This window comes from Entelurus aequoreus, linkage group LG21 (assembly GCF_033978785.1).
Source record: "Entelurus aequoreus isolate RoL-2023_Sb linkage group LG21, RoL_Eaeq_v1.1, whole genome shotgun sequence".
NCBI lineage: Eukaryota > Metazoa > Chordata > Actinopteri > Syngnathiformes > Syngnathidae > Entelurus > Entelurus aequoreus.
In genome coordinates this window covers 7,767,547-7,790,980 of record NC_084751.1, presented here as the reverse complement: position 1 = coordinate 7,790,980, position 23,434 = coordinate 7,767,547, and the positions used below count along the sequence as shown (strand labels likewise).

Here is a 23,434-nt window from a genome sequence, read left to right as displayed (position 1 = left end):
CGTCGCGCCGTGGATCGCTGGAACGCAGGTGAGCACGGGTGTTGATGGGAAGATGAGGGCTGGCTGGCGTAGGTGGAGCGCTAATGTTTTTATTATAGCTCTGTGAGGTCCGGTTGCTAAGTTGCTAAATTAGCCTTAGCGTCGTTAGCAACAGCATCGTTAAGCCTTACCAGGCTGAGAATTTTTAACCGTGTAGTTACATGTACAAGGTTTAATAGTATTGTTGATCTTCTATCTATCCTTCCAGTCAGGGGTTTATTTCTTTTGTTTCTATCTTCATTTGAGAACGATGCTAGCACGTTAGCTCAGTAGCTAAGTGTGTCACCGGTGTATTGTCGTGGAGATAAAAGTCACTTTAAATGTCCATTTCACGTGCTCGACTCTAATTTTCAAGAGGATATAGTATCCCAGGTGGTTTAAAATACAAATCCGTGATCCACAATAGAAAAAGGAGAGAGTGTGGAATCCAATGAGCCAGCTTGTACCTAAGTTACGGTCAGAGCGAAAAAAGATACGTCCATCACTGCCTCTCAAGTCCTTCACTGTAACGTTCCTCATCTACAAATCTTTCATCCTCGCTCAAATTAATGGGGTAATCGTCGCTTTGTCGCTCCGAATCTCTCTCGCTCCATTGTAAACAACGGGGAATTGTGAGGAATACTACCTCCTGTGACGTCACGCTACTTCCGCTACAGGCAAGGCTTTTTTTCTATCAGCGAGCAAAAGTTGCGAACTTTATCGTCGATGTTCTCTACTAAATCCTTTCAGCAAAAATATGGCAATATCGCGAAATGATCAAGTATGACACATAGAATGGATCTGCTATCCCCGTTTAAATAAAAAAATAATAATTCAGTAGGCCTTTAATGTGTAAACATTGACCGGTGCAAAGGCAGCAATATATGATCAAACAAGACGGCAGCTAAAGAAGGACTTCCCTATTCATCCCCGGAAAAACCCGCCAGGTTAACAGCTGACTTTTGTCATCATTTTGCCAAGTAAAATTCAGATTATTGTTATAATATTGCCAAAATGTTAAAGTTTTCTTATAACATTGTAACTTTTGTTGAGTAAAATGACGACTCTTTTCATCTTTAGTGAACTGTGACTTTGGAGGAGTGTGTGCACGTGTTTGTATCAATGATCAGCGTACACACACACACGCACACACACACACACACACACACACACACACACACACACACACACACACACACACACACACACACACACACACACACACACACACACACACACACACACACACACACACACCTCAAATGTAACTGTAGAGGACAGATCACATCCCCGCCGGTCGTGTGTTGTTTTTGTCACAGGATGTCGACCCATCAACCTCCGAGCCTACAACAGCGGTACTCAAACTGCCAAAGAATCACTTAATGAAATATTCAAACACAGTGTTACCGTTCAAACTGCGTGGTCAAAAATATGAAATATACTTGTTAAATAAACCCCCCCTGCCTTGTTTTTAATGAATACTTAGACCTACTGCGCGACTGTGTTGTAATGTTGGAGAGCCAAGTGTTTTCTGAGGTGGTACTTAGTTTTTATTTATGAAGGTTTTAACCCTGTGGTGTAAAAAAGTGCATTAAAGAGTGGAATCATGGTAACACGTGCAGCTGAAGATGCTGTTGGATCATGTGACCGCTGAATAATTGACAACGCAGGCAGGCCAGCGACAGAAACATCCCAGAGTTCTGCCTGTCATTGCCCTGTGGAAAATCCCCCAAAGCCTCATGGGTAATTTCCCCCGCCCTCGTAAATCTCCTCAATGTTTGCCTTGTCATTTAGAGCGAAGTTGGTCGTCGTGCAGGACCGCCGCTGCTCGGCTTGTTAGCAACCTGCTGCTTCTCCCCACAGGCCGACTCGTCCGCTTTATGGCGAGTTGTTTGTCGGGGTGATGACAACATGGACTTAGTGCACGTGCAAGCAGAGAGATGACCTCGTTGGGACCAGGGCTGTCCAAAGTGTTCATTCTTGAACATTCTAAAAATACCAAAAAGTGGAATAAAGGAGCAATTGGGTAAAATGTAGCAAGAAAAAGTTGCAATGTTCACTAAAAACACAAAGCTGCCATGCAGGCTGGTTTTTTTTTTTAAACTGTCATTGCTCAAAAAGGGCAGCACGGTGGCACAGGGGTTAGTGCATGTGCCTCACAATACGAAGCTTTTCTTAGTAGTCCTGAGTTCAATCCCGGGCTCGGGATCTTTCTGTGTGGAGTTAGCATGTCCTCCCCGTGACTGCATGGGTTCCCTCCGGGTACTCCGGCTTCCTCCCACCGCCAAAGACATGCACCTGGGGATAGGCCCCTCCCACCTCCAAAAACATGCACCTGGGGATAGGTTGATTGGCAACACTAAATGGTCCCTAGTGTGTGAATGTTGTCTGTCTATCTGTGTTGGCCCTGTGATGAGGTGGCGACTTGTCCAGGGTGTACCCCGCCTTAAGCCCGAATGCAGCTGAGATAGGCTCCAGCGACCCCAAAAGGGACAAGCGGTACAAAATGAATGGATGGATGGATATACAGGTATATAGGATAGGATAGGATTTGTCTTAGTGGCTGGACAGGACAGATTATAAAAAAAATAATATAAATAAATAAATAAATGTTTTATTTTTTAAAAATTTTAAATATTTTTTTTTAAATAATCTGTCCTGTCCAGCCAAAATAATAATAATAATAATTTAAAAAAAATAAAAAAATAAATATATATATATATATATATATATATATATATATATATATATATATATATATATATATATATATATATATATATATATATATATGTGTGTGTGTGTGTATATACATACTGTATATATTTTCTTTGTAATTGTTATAATAATTATTATATATATTCAGTATATATAATTATTATATATATATATATATATATATATATATATATATATATATATATATATATATATATATATATATATATATATATATATATATATATATATATATTTATATTTAATTTAAAAAATAATTTTTTTATTACTTATTTATTTATTTTTAAAAAATAAAAATAAAAATAAAATGTAATTATTAATATTATTTCTTTATAATCTGTCCTGTCCAGCCACTCAGATAAATCCTATTGTTGATATAGATGATCTAAATCTGCTGTACAGATGGACTTTAGAAAAGAGAAGTGTTGGATTACTCTCTTGTTGCTTTGTTTGTGTTTGACTTTATTAAATGTTTGGGTAGGATTTTATATCTGGCTTGCAATCACGTGACCTAGAAACACTTCTGGGTTTCAGGCGATTGTCCAAGTCCCATTAAGCTGCTGTTTATTTACCTGAATCCCTGCAGCATACAACACAAAGTACTAACATGAACTACTGTATTTATTGACAAACAGACTTGAAGTTGATCCATAGATTTAAATGTTGAATAAAAAAATAATATAAGACTTTTTTAAAAACTTTTTTAAAATGTTTGGTCCTCGGGACCAAACATATTTTGTGTGTTTGCCATAAAAAAAACTAAGTTTTTCTCTGACAAAAAGGGCATAGAAAATATTAAATAATAAAAACGACAGATCTGAAGTTGATCTAGAGATTTAGGCGTTGAAAGTAGTAAAAAAAAAAAAATACAAATAATTTTTAACACTTTTATGAGTGCATGGGGCCCTTTTGGGGCCCCAACAATTTAAAAAAAAAATATAATAATTACTTAAAATCAACGTTATGAATTATTTGTTGGCTCTAATTACTTCCTAATCAAATATTACACATAGAAAATGTTTTTGAGGAAAATATTGCATATTGTATGTTTTTGCCAAAAGCAGAGTTTTGACAAAAAGAGCTTAAAACACAAAAAATGTAAGCGTAGAATGAAAAATGAATACAAGACTTTTTTAAAACAATTTTTATGACTGGGAGCCTTCTCGGTCCTCGGGACCAAACATATGTGTTTGCCATAAAAAAACAACGTTTTTCTTTGACAAAAAGGGCATAGGTTTTCTATGCCCTTTTTGTCAAAGAAAAACGTTGTTCTTAAAATAATAAAAATGACAGAAAGATCCGAAGTTTGTCTCGAGATTTAGGCGTTGAAAGTAATTAAAACATTTTTTTTTTTAAAGGTTTATTTTTAACACTTTTATGAGTGCATGGGGCCCTTTTGGAGCCCCAATAACTTTAGGGAGATTGTTTTAAATTATCATTGCTCAAAAAATAATAGTGAATTAAAAATGTTATGAATTATTGATTGGCTCCAATTACTTCACATCAAATATTCCACTTTGAAAATATTTTTTGATGAAAATATTGCATATCTTGTGTTTTTTCCATAAAAGCAGGGTTTTGACAAACAATGCTCAAATTAAGTGTATTTTGACAAAAATATTTAAAAAAATGTAATACTTTTTTCAAAACAGTTTTAATGACTGGGACCCTTCTCGGTCCTTAGACCAGACTTGAAGGGAGCCTTAAAGGCCTACTGAAATGATGTTTTTTTATTTAAACGGGAATAGCAGATCCATTCTATGTGTCATACTTGATCATTTCGCGATATTGCCATATTTTTGCTGAAAGGATTTAGTAGAGAACATCGACGATAAAGTTCGCAACTTTTGCTCGCTGATAAAAAAAAAGCCTTGCCTGTAGCGGAAGTAGCGTGACGTCACAGGAGCTAGTATTCCTCACAATTCCCCGTTGTTTACAATGGAGCGAGAGAGATTTGGAGCGAGAAAGCGACGATTACCCCATTAATTTGAGCGAGGTTGAAAGATTCGTAGATGAGGAACGTGAGAGTGAAGGACTTGAGAGGCAGTGATGGACGTATCTTTTTTCGCTCTGACCGTAACTTAGGTACAAGCTGGCTCATTGGATTCCACACTCTCCTTTTTCTATTGTGGATCACGGATTTGTATTTTAAACCACCTGGGATACTATATCCTCTTGAAAATGAGAGTCGAGAACGCGAAATGGACATTTAAAGTGACTTTTATCTCCACGACAATACATCGGTGACACACTTAGCTACTGAGCTAACGTGATAGCATCGTTCTCAAATGAAGATAGAAACAAAAGAAATAAACCCCTGACTGGAAGGATAGACAGAAGATCAACAATACTATTAAACCATGTACATGTAACTACACGGTTAAAAATTCTCAGCCTGGTAAGGCTTAACAATGCTGTTGCTAAGGACGCTAAGGCTAATTTAGCAACTTAGCAACCGGACCTCACAGAACTATGATAAAACATTAGCGCTCCACCTACGCCAGCCAGCCCTCATCTTCCCATCAACACCCGTGCTCACCTGCGTTCCAGCGATCCACGGCGCGACGAAGGACTTCATCCGTGGGTTTGGCGGCTAGCATCGGCTAGGCATTTTCTAAGTAAGTAGTCCTTGTTGTGTTGCTGTAAGTATTGTACTTAGCCGCTAATACACCGATCGATCCCACCTACAACGTTCTTCTTTGCAGCCTCCATTGTTCATTAAACAAATTGCAAAAGATTCACCAACACAGATGTCCAGAATACTGTGGAATTTTGTCGAAGAAAACAAGAGGTTTCTGTATCGGGTCCGATGGGGTCCAACCACTTCCGTGGATTTTGTGACGTCACGCGCATAAATCATATCCAAAGGAGTTTTTCAACCGGAAGTGTGGCGGGAATTTTAAAATGTCACTTTATAAGTTAACCCGGCCGTATTGGCATGTGTTGCAATGTTAAGATGTCATCATTGATATATAAACTATCAGACTGCGTGGTCGCTAGTAGTGGCTTTCAGTAGGCCTTTAATAGTGTTTACTTTTGGGCTAAAAATACTCATCATAGTGTTTACTTTTGGGCTAAAAATACTCATCATAGTGTTTACTTTTTGACTGATAATATTCATCATAGTGTTTACTTTTGGACTGATAATACTCATAGTGTTTACTTTTGGGCTGATAATATTCAAATACTGTTTACTTTTGGACTGATAATATTCATCATAGTGTTTACTTTTGGGCTGATAATATTCAAATACTGTTTACTTTTGGACTGATAATATTCATCATAGTGTTTACTTTTGGGCTGATAATATTCATCCACACCTAGTGTGTGTGTGACAATCATGGGTACTTTAACTTTAACTTTAATAGTGTTTACTTTTGGGCTAAAAAAGATTCATCATAGTGTTTACTTTTGGACTGATAATATTCATATAGTGTTTACTTTTGGGCTAATTGATTGATTAATTGATTGAGACTTTTATTAGTAGGTTGCACAGTGAAGTACATATTCCGTACAATTGACCACTAAATGGTAACACCCGAATACGTTTTTCAACTTGTTTAAGTCGGGGTCCACTTAAATTGATTCATGATACAGATATATTCATCATAATGTTTACTTTTGAGCTGAAAAGGGACAAGCGGTAGAAAATGGATGGATAGATGGATATATCGGGTCCGATGGGGTCCAACCACTTCCGTAGATTTTCTGACGTCACGCGCATAAATCATATCCAAAGGAGTTTTTCAACCGGAAGTGTGGCGGGAATTTTAAAATGTCACTTTATAAGTTAACCCGGCCGTATTGGCATGTGTTGCAATGTTAAGATGTCATCATTGATATATAAACTATCAGACTGCGTGGTCGCTAGTAGTGGCTTTCAGTAGGCCTTTAAATCAACAAAAAATCCTGACTTTGGAACTATGTTCATGGACTCTAGTATTAGGCTCTCTATTAGATCAAATGGTTTTCCGTATTGCGACCATGATTTATGTCCTAACTTGCTCACCGGTCCTCATATGGAAGGTACTTTTCCTTGTTGATGTCTCAAGAAGGGTAGAAATACAAGAACACACACACACACACACACACACACACACACACACACACACACACACACACACACACACACACACACACACACACACACACACACACACACACACACACACACACACACACATGATGTAAAACACACTCAGCCACAAATACACTCAGTCATGTCGTCCCGAGAGCCACTGGTGTTTAAAAAAAAGAGAGCCCAGCACACTCCTCCTCCTCCTCATCATCATCATCATCATCTTCCTCTCGTGGGAGACCCAAATAGACTGTTTGAATGTCCTTCATTGATTGGACATCCGCGAGAGCATCAGGTGTGCGACACATCCAGCCAGCCAAAACAAGGTGACACGGAGCAAACTATTAAAAAGTGGAAGAGTACTTGATAATGTGTGTCATTACCACAAAGTGCGGCAAGTAGCGGGATGGTAAGATGTCTCATTACGGGACATGTGCTCTCACCCTGATGACAACCAGGTCGGCCTCATTCGGTCACTTAGCAACCGCTTCCAAAAGGAGTATTCACTGTGAGACAGTCTGACTCATGCTGGGACTGTGCTGAGAGCGTCTAATTGGCAGACGTGTACGCTGCCAGGCGCTGACAAGGCCGCCGTGTCAGCCTGTGACTCACGGCGGCTTCAGCCTCGCCACTCTGTCATCAGCACGCGGTGACGGAGCGGAGGGTCAACGGGCTTCTCTACAGGTACACTTTTACAAACACGCGCACTCTCTGGGATTGCTACAAAAGTGGCGACATCATCAACAGTCCAGTGCAGGCCAAGCTAAGCTATAATTGGAAGCATTCAATTACTACTCATAAAGTGAATAACCTTCATAGAGATGTCCATAGACCAGCACAAAGTATCCCCTCAGTCATGGACATATACCACGGGTGTTCTAACCACGCTGGAGTTTTTACTTTGACCCGCGACAGCACGAGTTTAATAAACCATGGCACTGAGCGGTGAATTCATATCATATTCAAATAGCCGGGGGGTCTGATAGCTGCCGTCTAGTGGCCAACAAAAGTACCTCAACCATTGATTATACGTGCATGATGAACACCACAGCATTCACTTATATGACCCAATCCAAACAACCTTCCCTAGTCATGGTGACAAAATGTAAATACAAATACAAACCAGCACAAAAAGTCAACAGACATGGTCGCACATAACACAACCTGCTCATTGAACTTTGTGGATATTATTTTATACAAAAAACGTCCAATCAACATAAAATCAAATCAAAATGACACCCATTTAAATCTTTTACAATGGACGATGGGAAACATGCAAAACATTCTCTCCACACTTATCCATGTTTGGTGCATTTTAGCTGCTTAATATTTCTGATTCATTAAAAAACTTTGGTAAACAAGGTAAGAGTTTAACTTTCACATACTCTTAATAACAATTATAATAATTATATAGCCATTACATGATTATAATATGTACATATAGGTATATATACTGTATATATACACACAGCTATTCATATACATGCATATACACTAGGGATGTCCGATAATGGCTTTTTGCCGATATTCCGATATTGTCCAACTCTTTAATTACCGATACCGATATCAACCGATACCGATATCAACCGATATATACAGTCGTGGAATTAACACATTATTATGCCTAATTTGGACAACCAGGTATGGTGAAGATAAGGTACTTTTTAAAAAAAATTGTAAAATAAGATAAATAAATTGAAAACATTTTCTTGAATAAAAAAGAAAGTACAACAATATAAAAACAGTTACATAGAAACTAGTAATTAATGAAAATGAGTAACATTAACTGTTAAAGTTTAGTACTATTAGTGGAGCAGCAGCACGCACAATCATGTGTGCTTACGGACTGTATCCCTTGCAGACTGTATTGATATATATTGATATATAATGTAGGAACCAGAATATTAATAACAGAAAGAAACAACCCTTTTGTGTGAATGAGGAGGGAGGTTTTTTGGGTTGGTGCATTAATTGTAAGTGTATCTTGTGTTTTTTATGTTGATTTAATTTAAAAAACAACGAAAAAAAACGATACCGATAATAAAAAAAACGATACCGATAATTTCCGATATTACATTTTAACGCATTTATCGGCCGATAATATCGGCAGGCCGATATTATCGGCAGGCCGATATTATCGGACATCCCTAATGACAACACATTAACAAAATGCTTCGTCACATGAAGTAATATCATGATTAATCACAAGTTTAGAGTGTCATTTAAAAAATGTATCACTTGACAGCCCTAACAATAATGATTATTTATATATACATGATAATTAATATATTATGATATATTTTGACCTTTGTTACCTGCACAGGTAATGTTTGAGGTCACATTTGCAGATTCTTGTACGTGAGCATGTCGGGTGTCAGCGCTATATTTTGTGTTACTGCCGTGTTACAGACACCGTTTAGAAACATTTATTCAATATTTCTGTGTAAATAACTCATTTCACAACATCTGCGACTTATAGTCTGGTGCGGCTAATACATGGGGAAAATATATTTTCTTCTAAAATGTGGTGGGTGTGGCCTGAAAATAGGGTAAAAACCATATTGTGACATTTTCATGCAGTTTGATGTGGACTCACATGGACGTTACGCAGCTTCTTCCTTCCTCTCTCCAGTCTGCTCAGCAGCTTCAGGTGGCGCTGCTCTCTGCCCGCCGGCTGCAGCAGCTGATCGTCCACCGAAACCGTTTTCCTCACCGCCGCCCGGTGGCCGACCCAGGCCTGCGAAGCCCCGCCTCCCCGAGCCAGGAGGCGGCTCTTGGCCGGCTCACCTGCGCCCCCTTCTTCCACGCCTGCGCTGGGGTCGGCTGACCACAAGTCCCTCTGCACTGAAACTGAAACAAGAATCTTTAATGTCACCTCAAACATCACCTGGACAGGTAACAAAGGTTACATCACGGCCACAGTTTGACTCTGTAACAGACTACTTCTACTTTACAGCAATGATGTTGAGTCCATGCATAAAAACTTCACTATTAGACCATCATTTCTTCAAAAAAAGCATGATTATTTCCTCATGAAAAAACATGATGGGATCATCTTGTGTGCTCCTTCACCAGGCTTCAAGTTTCCACTTAGTGAGATCAGATATCAGCTGATGAAAGATGCTGCATTAAAGGTGCATGAGGTGACAGCAGGAGGCTGCTGTGCTTGGCCATGCCACATGGGCAACACTCTTCTGTAAACATCAGACATTCTCTGTCCAACAATCATCTTCATTTGGGCCTTTTTTGTCTTCCCTTCCCACCCTCAGTGACACACACACTGTCCTTAAGAAGGAGCTCTGGCTCCCTCTGCTGGACATTTGATACAAAACTAACTGTGCTCAAGAAGTTGCCTCAATTTGCTGCAAAAATCCTGATCTACAAAAAAATGCAAGCATGCTGCATTCTTCTAGAACATGTGAAGCATGCTGCATTCTTCTAGAACATGTGAAGCATGCTGCATTCTTCTAGAACATGTGAAGCATGCTGCATTCTTCTAGAACATGTGAAGCATGCTGCATTCTTCTAGAACATGTGAAGCATGCTGCATTCTTCTAGAACATGTGAAGCATGCTGTATTCTTCTAGAACAAGTGAAGCATGCTGCATTCTTCTAGAACATGTGAAGCATGCTGCATCCTTCTAGAACATGTGAAGCATGCTGCATTCTTCTAGAACATGTGAAGCATGCTGCATCCTTCTAGAACATGTGAAGCATGCTGTATTCTTCTAGAACATGTGAAGCATGCTGCATGCTTCTAGAACATGTGAAGCATGCTGTATTCTTCTACAACAGGGGTCACCAACGCGGTGCCCGCGGGCACCAGGTCGCCCGTAAGGAACAGATGAGTCGCCCGCGGGCCTGTTCTAAAAAAAAAATTAAAAAAAAAAAAAATTAAAAAAAACAAAAAACAATTTTTTTTTTCTTTTTTTTTTTAAATTAAATCTACATAGAAAAAACACAAGATACACTTTCAATCAGTGAATCAACCCAAACAACCTCCCCCATGCACACTCATCCACACCCACTCACACAAAAGGGGTTATTTCTTTCTGCTACCAATATTCTGGTTCCCACAACATAGACAACACATCTGCAAGGGACACAGTCCCTGAAGCACACATGATTGTATAGGCTGCTGGTCCACTAACATTTTCATTAATTACTATTTTTTATGTAATTATTTTTTATATTGTTTTACTTTCTTTTTTATCCAAGAAAATGTTTTTTATTTATTTATCTTATTTTATTTTATTTTTTAAAAAAGGGCCTTATCTTCAACAGACCAGGTTGTCAATGAAATTAGATTTGTTTAAAGGGTTTTTTAAACCAGGCCCAGTCCAGATAATGTCCAAGTCGGACTCAGCAGCACACACCTTCATTCATGTACACAGAAAAAAATTAGGGAACACAACAGATTGCATATAATTTATAAACAAAATTACATTTTCAAAATAAGCATTTATGTACAGTCCAGATTATGTCCAGGTCACTCAAATTAGGGAACACAACAACAGATATCATATAATCTATAAACATAATTATACTTTCAAAATAAGCCTTTGAGGACTTCTCATCTTTTTTTTAATGTTTTTTGGCATCATTATCGTTTTCAACCATGTAACTTTCTAAAGTTAGAAAATACTGAATAAATGTTTTAAAGAAAGTAATACTAAGTGAATATCTGTTTTTGGCCTTAAAAATAAACATTTTACCGAGTACTATAATTAAATGGACTAAATCATGATTGTCAATGAACTCTCCTAAAATAACAGAAACCACATTAAGCTTCATAAACAAACCAATCCTTAAACACATTTTTTCAACTTCCACCCAAAACAAAGACACAATATGACAATACCAAAACAAATGCAGGGTGGATTCAGGCTCCTGACAACAAAATCGGCAATCATCTGACTCTGTCATATTCCATAATTTTAACATTTTCCCTGTGGGTAAGAAGTTATAAATAATTTTAATTTGAAAATAACGATTTTGCACATGGATAGTGGTTTTATAGATTAGTTTGAATATGGCATCCCATGGCAACGGGCAGTCAAAAAAGTCCTCCCATTTTACATTTGTGTTGTATGAGGCAGCCTTCAAAGATTTCTTTATTAAATAAAAATTATATATTTTTCTATTTATTTTAGTTCCTTTTTGCCAACTAGAATTTCTTATTAAAGGTTTACAAACTAATAATTTAGTAGTTCCATAATTAATTATTTGTTTCCATCTTTTCCCAATTACTCCAGTTAGTTGATAAAATGAAAAGCTTTAGCAAGCATCACCATACATAGTTCTAAATTCATCATACTTCATAATTTTACCATTCTCATTGATAATATCATTGACAAAAATGATTCCTCTTTCAAACATATTTTTCCAAAGGAAAGGCTTTCCATCTATTACAATATTAGAGTTCATCCATATTAACTGCTGCAAAATATCGTCTCTTTTTTCTGGCACATCAAATTGAAAACACCACTATGAGTGGATTGTTTCCTTTATGAACCCCGCCATGTTTCCCAGCAGACTCTCTGGGAGGGGATCACTTGTAAAAAAGGATACAATTTCTTTTGATACAGTACATGTTTTTTGTCCAACAGGACATTTGTGTACCACTCAATGTTTAAATACATCTTTGGAACAATTGATGCTTTTAAAGACAGACACATAGCTTCAAGGTTGAGAAGTTTCAGGCCCCCATATTCATACTCTTTGTACAAAACCTTTCATTTAATCTTTTCTTGTTTGCCGTTCCAGACAAAATCGAAGACCCTCCGCTCATAAATCTTAAAAAAGTATTGTGATGGAGCTGGTAATGACAAAAACAAATAAATAAATTGAGGAATAATTAACGAGTTGGCAATAGACATTTTACCATACAAGGTTAGGGATTTCCCTTTCCATAATTGCATAATTTTGTCCAGCTTTCTTAGTCGATTATCATAATTTACTGAGCCTAGATCTTCCAGATTTTCTGGGACAACAACACCAAGTATGTTAACTGGTCCATCTGTCCACAAAACAGGCACTTTGCATTCCATTCGAAAGGACGTTCCCTTTAGATTTCCGATCCTTAACATTTTACATTTATCATAATTAATCTTAAGGCCAGATTGCTGTGAAAATATGTCCAAAAGATTAAGAAGGTTCCGCAAACAATGAGGACAAATCTTATCTTTGTGAATCAGCCTTTTCTGACATGAACTTCATCAAGAACAAACACAGAACACGCCTCACTGATGCACATCTGCAAGACTCACTCAGAGTTGCAGTGTCAAGTTACACACCAGAGTACAACACACTAGTTAACAGCATGCAATGCCAGGTTTCCCACTAACTGACAAAGAAACAGATAACAGATTTGGTGTCCAGTTCAAAGTGTGACATGATTTAAAAATTTGAGAGTTTACTTTTGTATTTTACATGAGTTATTATTTGTACAAACATGGTGCAAAGTAATTCATGATTTGTTAAAAAATGTTAGTGGCTAGCTAGTTAAAATGGGATACTGTGATTTCACAAGACTGTCTTAGAAGTGATCATTTGAAAATGTTCAATTTGAAAAATGTGCACTTAGAGAAAATATAAAAATAAAGTGTTGCATATTGATATTTATCTGTTTCTAAATATATTTATTGTGAGAAATCATTAAGATGATCAGTGTTTCCACAAAGATAAATATAATTAATTATTAATAATAACATAGAGTTAAAGGTAAATTGAGCAAATTGGCTATTTCTGGCAATTTATTGAAGTGTGTATCAAACTGGTAGCCCTTCGCATTAATCACTACCCAAGAAGTAGCCCTTGGTTTCAAAAAGGTTGCTGACCCCTGTTCTACAACATGTGAAGCATGCTGCATTCTTCTAGAACATGTGAAGCATGCTGCATTCTTCTAGAACATGTGAAGCATGCTGCATTCTTCTAGAACATGTTGTGGTTATTGGTGGACATTTAGATGTTAACTGGTTTTCCAGCTTTACACAAGTAAACACACTGCTGGACTGCTTGTATCGCACATGATATCACACACAAGTAAACACACTGCAGGACTGCTTGTATCGCACATGATATCACACACAAGTAAACACACTGCAGTACTGCTCATATCACACATGATATCACACACAAGTAAACACACTGCAGTACTGCTTGTATCGCACATGATATCACACACAAGTAAACACACTGCTGGACTGCTTGTATCGCACATGATATCACACACAAGTAAACACACTGCAGGACTGCTTGTATCGCACATGATATCACACACAAGTAAACACACTGCAGGACTGCTCATATCACACATGATATCACACACAAGTAAACACACTGCAGTACTGCTTGTATCGCACATGATATCACACACAAGTAAACACACTGCAGGACTGCCTGTATCACACATGATATCACACACAAGTAAACACACTGCAGGACTGCTTGTATCACACATGATATCCCACACAAGTAAATACTTTGCAGGACTGATTGTATCGTACATGATATCACACACAAGTAAACACACTGCAGGACTGCTTGTATCGCACATGATATCACCCACAAGTAAATACGCTGCAGGACTGATTGTATCGCACATGATATCACACACAAGTAAACACACTGCAGGACTGCTTGTATCGCACATGATATCACACACATAAGTAAACACTCTGCAGGACTGCTTGTATCACCCACAAGTAAATACGCTGCATGACTGCTTGTATCGCACATGATATCACACACAAGTAAAAACTCTGCAGGACTGCTTGTATCACACATTATATCACACATACAAGTAAACACACTGCAGGACTGCTTGTATCGCACATGATATCCCACACAAGTAAATACTCTGCAGGACTGCTTGTATCACACATGATATCACACACAAGTAAATACGCTGCAGGACTGATTGTATCGCACATGATATCACACACAAGTAAACACACTGCAGGGCTGCTTGTATCGCACATGATATCACACACACAAGTAAATACGCTGCAGGACCGATTGTATCACACATAATATCACACATACAAGTAAACACACTGCAGGACTGCTTGTATCACACATGATATCCCACACAAGTAAATACTCTGCAGGACTGCTTGTATCACACATGATATCAAACACAAGTAAATACGCTGCAGGACTGATTGTATCGCACATGATATCACACACAAGTAAACACACTGCAGGACTGATTGTATTGTACCTGATATCACACACATGTAAATACTCTGCAGGACAGCTTGTATCGCACATGATATCACACACATGTAAATACTCTGCAGGACTGCTTGTATCACACACAAGTAAACACACTGCAGGACTGATTGTATCGTACATGATATCCCACACAAGTAAATACTCTGCAGGACAGCTTGTATCGCACATGATATCACAAAAGTTGAATGCAGGCACATATTCAATAATACTAGTTGTATTCTGATTGGCTATGGGAGCAGAAGACTCCTCGAGTGCAGCGTGTGTGTACAGTCAAATAATAATAATGTAGAGCAGTAAGAAGATGATATATGTGTGATACTGGATGAGCTGCAATCTGTTCAACAGGAAACTCATTAGCGTTCCTCTGATGGGTGGTGCTAACGAGGAGCGTGATCAACACAGGAAGTCTCTTGACGTGATAAACGTGTGTGTGTGTGTGTGTGTGTGTGTGTGTGTGTCTGTGTGTGTGTGTGTGTGTGTGTGTGTCTGTGTGTACTAAACATTGTTATCTGGACTGCACATCCGCTCTCTACCCGTCGACTTTTAGTGAATGATGAAATGCAAACAGCCAAGGCCACTTGATTAGGTACACACTTGATGACAATGTCTGTCATGGCGTGCGTCAAAAGCCAACGTGACGGTCTTTGTAAAGACACAATCTTTGAACGCACTCGTGTTCTTCTCACCTGCAGACTTCCAGTGAAGTCCTCCGGGACTGGCAGCGAGGCGCCGCCGCTTCCTGATGCTGACCCCGCCTCGGGAGGCGGAGTCTCCCGGCGACATGAGCGCCACGGGAGTGGAGGAGAGTATGGGCAGGAGGGGCGTGGCCAGGAAGGGCGTCTCCTTGCCCAGGGCGGGGGTGAGGAAGGCCGCCTCCCTCTCTGGGGACCTGCGGGAAGGAGCCAATCATTTTGTGACGTTATTTTCGGGGCCAAAGCATGAAAACTAAACAATAATTGAATTGCTTCACCTGGTAAAAACTGAGAGGAACATAAACGTTTGAGGGGAAATGCTGCCCCCTGCTGGTTTGGAGTGTGGATGCAGTACTGTACCTTTATATTATTTAAATCCATGTTAGCTTGAACTAGAATTCATTAGCGAGACATTTGACAATTGTATGCTTCCAACTTAGTCAAAAAAGTTTAGGGAAAACCTTTTTCTGTTCCCAGTGAATAAATCAGCCATGCTTTGTGCATAAAGTCCTGCGAGGATTTTTGAGGCTTACTTTATTGACTAAAATGTAATCTACTTGTGGTTTTATGATATGGTTATCAACATTTGAAGTGTTCCTTGTAATCTTAAACTCAAAAAGTACATGATTTCAATGATGTGTTTTACTCATTTTATGGCACTGACATAAAAGGAGTAAACAAGATGGCAGTAAAAGCACAAACTCAGAGCTCATTGGCAAATTATATATAAACACACACACACACATACATATATATACACATTTACACATATATACACAATTTATTTACACACATATATACTATACATACAGTATATATACACACACACACACACACACACATTATTACTATACATACAGTATATATACACACACACACACATTATTACTATACATACAGTATATATACACGCACACACACACATATATACACACATATACACATTCACACATATATACACAATTTATTTACACATATATACTATACATACAGTATATATACATACACACACACATACATATATACACACATATACACAATTTATTTACACACATATACACATACAGTATATATATACATACACACACACATATACACATTTACACATATATACACAATTTATTTAAACACATATATACTATACATACAGTATATATACACACACACACACATTATTACTATACATACAGTACATATACACACACACACACATATATACTATACATACAGTATATATACAAGCACACACACACACACATATATACACACGTATACACATTCACACATATATACACAATTCATTTACACACATATATACTATACATACAGTATATATATACATACACACACACATACATATATACACACATATACACAATTTATTTACACACATATATACTATACATACAGTATATATACACACGCACACACACATATATAAATATATACACACACACATACATATACACTATACACGCATACATACACACACATATATATATACACACACGTCTCTGTTTCACTATATGTACCTTTCGGTTTGCGTACTATGTAGAAGAACCAATTAAGTTTGTAAATGGAGGTTCCACTGTACAGTACTGTATATCACTTTACATTGTGTTCACTAAAATATGGACTTTTGTCGAGGCTGGAACCAATTATACATATTTACCTTCTTTCTTATGGAGAAATGTGCTTCACTATACAAACTTTTAGATATACGAACCCTGTTCGAGAACATTTGAAGTTCGTACACCGAGGTTCCACAGTACAACATTACCCAGAAGGCTTAGCGCTGTAGACAGGACCAGGAAGTAGGTCTGAGCTACGCAGGAAGAGGACAATACGTGGTTGTTCCTGCTTGGTCTCCACAAGAAACAAACACTTCTCAGTCTTCCAGGAGATATGAACTCTCACATGGCAAATGAAAGCACCTTCAGAAGCAAAGACAGCAACAAAGCAAGCTTCCACGCACGCCTCCGTCATACCTGGCCTCTGAGACCACGTAGCTGCGACTTCGCCACCACTTTCGCTCGCACTTCCTCCTCAGAACAAAGTCCAGCAGCTGGGTCCAAGTCCACATGGCACACGGACACGCTCCCGCCGTGCTAAGTGACCACGACTGAGAGAGTACGAGTCTGAGCGGAAGGGAAAAAGCCCCTGAGAGTGTTGAGTGGCCACCGGGTGTTGCCTTACTATCACACGCATCAGTCAGGAGCTCTTTGTGTTGCTTTGAAAAGAAACCTTCATCAACCGCCGGAGTGTGACCTTCAAGGACTTAACCAGAAAGTCGGGGTGGTAGGGTGTCCGACTCACCTGTCCGGCGTGTCTGCGTCGCTGCATGTGGACTGGCGGCAGTTGGACGAGGAGGACGAGGAGGTGCGGGTGGAGTCCAGGAGTCTGGGAAGCAGCATGGAGGACGGCATGCACAGCCATGTCTCCAGGTCGGAGAACTTGGAGCAGCTCAGCATCTCCAAGACGCTGCAAAAGGGACAAAAGGTTAGTCCACAGGAAGTCCTGTGACTAGTCCGTGTGGTCTCTGTCAGAATAATTGTATCTAAGTTATCACAAAACTTTGTGTTTCAATGAGTTCCCGGCGAGCAGACAAACGCTGTCTTTGATCTTACCAAGCAAAAGGCTTGTAAAACTCCACTGTGTAGGATGGGGAGCGACATGAAAGTGTTGGTTTCTTTGATGTATTGTAATCCACAGGAAGATTTTGTCTTGACCCGAGATCTACCCCTCCAGGCACCTTTTCTTTGAACTGTTTTGTAACCAAAGGCGATGGCTGTTTATGACCCCCCTCCCTTAGAAACAGCTGTTGCCATGTAATCAGGGAAAGTCCAAATAAAAGAGGAGGCGTACAATCTTTCGTCAAGAGCGTGGGACAGTGTCTACGCGAATTCTGTCTCTCTTTAATTCCTTGCTTCTTGTCTTGTTTGATAGATGTCATCAGTGTTTGAACCTGACAGTCTCACCTCTCCTCTCCCACCGCCGGCACGTCATCCTTCTCGTCTGCTGTTTGGAAGACACAGGAAATCCTGGAGTCTCGTGGCGACACCAGCACACAGGAGCGATTACAATCCCCAGACATCTTGAGCCATAACTGTGAGGACCAGGAGAGACACCGCTTAGCGAAGATCAGATTTAAGGACAACTTACCCGTGCTTTCATTTCAGCGGACAGAACTTGACATAATGTAAATCAGTGGTCCCCAACCTTTTTGTAGCTGCGGACCGGTCAACACTTGAAAATTTGTCCCACGGACCGGTGGGGGGGGTATTTAAAAAAAAAAAAATTTTTTTTTCTTTTTTTTTTCCATAAATAAATACAATCATGTGTGCTAACGGACTGTATCCCTGCAGGCTGTATTGATCTATATTGATATAGAATGTATATATTGTGATTTTTATGTTGATTTCATAAAAAAAAAAATATATATATATATATATTTTTTTTTTACATAAATAAATACAATCATGTGTGCTAACGGACTGTATCCCTGCAGGCTGTATTGATCTATATTGATATAGAATGTATATATTGTGATTTTTATGTTGATTTCATATTAAAAAAATAAAAAAATAAAAATTTAATTCTTCTGCGGCCCGGTACCAATCGGTGGCCCGGTGGTTGGGGACCACTGATGTAAATTACCGACTATAAGCCGCCTATTTTTTCCTAAGCTTTAAACCCTGCGGCTAACTTATGGATTTTTCTTTGCTAACGGCCATAAGGCTTTGTGTTCAATAGTTTTCATTAAACCCAAGCAGAGGACTGAAAAGGTGTGTTATTGTTATCTACCTCAAAGAACTGCTCACCCCCAAATCCTGAGAGGCATTTTGTATTGACATTTTGCATTACATTCTTCCCTTAAATGATCATGTTTACAGTGATTGTTTTATATGTGTTTTTGATGTATGTCACTTTGGATAAAAGTGTCTGCCAAATACTTCAACATAAGCATATATAAACACCTGAAAGTCTTTATATCAGCTAAAACCGCCAATCTGTTTCACTGGATTCAGAATAAAACCAAATTCTGTCTTACCCAACAATGTTAGTATTTGAATATTGTTACTTGAAGACTTATTCCTGGTTACAATTATACTGTTAAGAAAGTATCGTCTTATACTTTGCCTAAAATGAGAATGCATCATAATCAGTGGCGGCTGGTGAATTTTGTTTTAGGTGGGGCTGAAAGTTTGTCAAGCAAACCCCTGTAGGGGCGTCATCCTCCCCCAGAAGATTTATTTGTGATTTTCACATACAAATGAAGCAATTCTGGTGCATTCTGACAAAATAATGAAGACAAAATAGAACATTTCATAGGTTTGCAGAGAACTAGATACAATATGCACACACTCTTTTCACAAAATACAACCAATAGTAAATCTTACTTGTGAAAAGTAATCCCCCGATTCCTATTTTCAACAGTCCGCTCATTTAAGCAGTACAACGCTGAACACCATCTTTGTTTTCTACCTGTCAACTGTCAGTTTAGGCCGGTGTTTTTCAACCTTTTTTGAGGCAAGGCTCATTTTTGTCATAAAAAAAATCCGGAGGCACACCACCAGCAGAAAACGTAAAAAAAATGTAACTCCACCAGGTCGTCGTGCCTTATTTGGAGTGTGTTGGTGTCTTCCTGTGTGTAGTGATTTAGTTCTTGTCTTGCGCTGTTATTTTGGTGGCCCTTCCTGTTTTGTCTGTGTTTTCCTGTAGCAGCTATTTACCATGAATTGAACTTAAACAAGTTGAAAAACTTATTGGGGTGTTACCATTTAGTGGTCAATTGTACAGAATACGTACTGTACTGTGCAATCTACTAATAAAAGTTTCAATCAATCACTCAAAGCTTCATGTCTTCCTTTGAGCACTATTCTGCGCACCTGCTTTGTGTTAGCAAGCAAGGCTATTTACGTTGTTGCTATCCTTCTTTGTGGGGACATTGTTGATTGTCATGTCACGTACGGATGTACTTTGTGGACGCCGTAAGTTTTTGCTGTCGTCCAGCATTCTCTCTGTTTACTTTGTAGCCAGTTCAGTTTGACTTTCGTTTTGCATAACCTTTTCCTTTCCTTTTGGATTTAAGCATTACATACCTTTTTTACCTGCGCACTGTGGTCTGCATATCGGGATCACAACAAACCATCCTCGTCTCACCCGACACATTCCGACTTTTACGGAGCAATGCTGCCACCTACTGACATGGAGTATTGCGTGGTTACCCTGCCGAGTTTTACACAGCACAGACACTAAGCAACGGCAGATTATAATTATTGATTTGCAAAAAATATTTTTGGGATAAATTAGGTGAAGTTGCATAATTTCCCACGGCACACCAGACAATATCTCACGGCACACTAGTGTGCCGCGGCACAGTGGTTGAAAAACACTGGTTTAGGCTTCTTCCACTAACCACGTTAAACCCAGATTCCGATCTAACAAAGGTCTAAACTCATTCTCCTTCTATGCCACATCAATATGGAATGCACTCCCAACAGGTGTAAAAGTAAGTGCATCTCTATCCTCCTTCAAAATCGCACTAAAACAACACCTCCAGGCAACTTCAACCCTTGACTAACACCCTCCCCCTTCCACATCCCACCTCCCCGGATTGTAAATAACCAAATGTAAATAATCAAATGTATTTCTAATGTATATACTTGTTCTTATGCTTTCTGAACTCACTATGTTCTCTGCTCGCTGTACATTAAAGTTAAAGTTAAACTTTACATATCCTACCAAGTCAGACCTACACTGTTTCAATGCCCATTTCTCTGATGATACACATGTTGATGACTGAAGTATGCTATTATCAACCAAACCCTCCTCATCCCACCCCCCGGATTGTAAATAATGTAAATAATTCAATGTATATACTCTGATGATTAACTTGTGTGATGACGGTATTATGATGATAGTATATATTTGTACCATGAATTGATTTACGAGGACCCCGACTTAAACAAGTTGAAAAACTTATTCGGGTGTTACCATTTAGCGGTCAATTGTACGGAATATGTACTATACTGTGCCTAATATATGTACTACACTGGGCCTAGTCTATAAAATCCACTACACCTCCCTGATACTGAAGTACATGTCAAACTACTTCCTTAACGTAAATGACCGCCATAACCACAACACCAGGGGGAGCTCCACTAACCACGTTAAACCCAGATTCCGAACTAACAAAGGTCTTAACTCATTCTCTTTCTATGCCACATCAATGTGGAATGCGCTCCCAACAGGTATAAAAGAAAGGGCATCTCTATCCTCCTTCAAAACCGCACTAAAAGTTCACCTCCAGGCAGCTACAACCCTAAACTAACACCCTCCCCGGATTGCTAATAATCAAATGTAAACAATCAAATGCAGATACTATTTCTTATGCCTTCTGATCTCTCTCTCTCTCTCTCTCTCTCTCTTTCTCTCTCTCTATATATGTCCACTACTTGCTGTCCATATCCTACCCCCCACCCCCTCCACACCCCTGATTGTAAATAATGTAAATAATTCAATGTGATTATCTTGTGTGATGACTGTATTATGATGATAGTATATATGATAGTATATATCTGTATCATGAATCAATTTAAGTGGACCCCGACTTAAACAAGTTGAAAAACTTATTCGGGTGTTACCATTTAGCGGTCAATTGTACGGAATATGTACTATACTGTGCCTAATATATGTACTACACTGAGCCTAGTCTATAAAATCCACTACACCTCCCTGATACCGAAGTACATGTCAAACTACTTCCTTAACGTAAATGACCGCCATAACCACAACACCAGGGGGAGCTCCACTAACCACGTTAAACCCAGATTCCGAACTAACAAAAGGTCTTAACTCATTCTCTTTCTATGCCACATCAATGTGGAATGCGCTCCCAACAGGTATAAAAGAAAGGGCATCTCTATCCTCCTTCAAAACCGCAATAAAAGTTCACCTCCAGGCAGCTACAACCCTAAACTAACACCCTCCCCGGATTGCTAATAATCAAATGTAAACAATCAAATGCAGATACTTTTTCTTATGCCTTCTGATCTCTCTCTCTCTCGCTCTCTTTCTCTCTCTCTCTCTATATGTCCACTACTTGCTGTCCATATCCTACCCCCCACCCCCTCCACACCCCTGATTGTGAATAGTGTAAATAATTCAATGTGATTATCTTGTGTGATGACTGTATTATGATGATAGTATATATGATAGTATATATCTGTATCATGAATCAATTTAAGTGGACCCCGACTTAAACAAGTTGAAAAACTTATTCGGGTGTTACCATTTAGTGGTCAATTGTACGGAATATGTACTTCACTGTGCAACCTACTAATAAAAGTCTCAATCAATCAATCAATCAATCTACTAATAAAAGTTTCAATCAATCAATCAAATGCCGGCTCCTCATCACCACTTCAAGATGGCGGCCCAATTTCTCGCGCCACAGCAGTCAATGCTGCGTCTACTGTTACCATGTCTATGGTCTCGTTAGCCTTACCTGCTCGGAGCGGAGCTTAAACAAACATCTTCCAAGCAAAAAAGTGTGTTATTGCCGCTGTCCCCATGTTGGTGCGAGCTGTTGCCATGGAAACGCGTCGTTAAAGCCGCGTTGTCGACCGCTCCGGAGACACTTTATGGCTAATAGGAGGAGCTAACA

The 23,434-nt window shown here is 38.9% G+C and overlaps 1 protein-coding gene across 5 annotated transcripts in view; it reads right to left on the bottom strand.

The window, feature by feature from the left end:
• ankfn1 (ankyrin repeat and fibronectin type III domain containing 1) overlaps positions 1-23,434 on the bottom strand; it is a 129,783-nt gene that overhangs the window by 105,576 nt on the left and 773 nt on the right. For 3 of the 5 annotated variants that reach the window (XM_062030705.1, XM_062030706.1, XM_062030703.1), the window contains exons 2-5: positions 18,744-18,871; positions 18,082-18,246; positions 15,760-15,962; positions 9,432-9,685 (exon numbers count right to left, since the gene is read on the bottom strand). In XM_062030705.1, coding sequence (XP_061886689.1) covers positions 9,432-9,685; positions 15,760-15,962; positions 18,082-18,246; positions 18,744-18,859 — 738 coding nt within the window. In that variant the 5' untranslated portion in view covers positions 18,860-18,871. Of the gene's footprint in view, positions 1-9,431; positions 9,686-15,759; positions 15,963-18,081; positions 18,247-18,743; positions 18,872-23,275; position 23,434 lie in introns of those variants that run through there. The other 2 variants (XM_062030704.1, XM_062030707.1) reach the window with 2 other exon arrangements.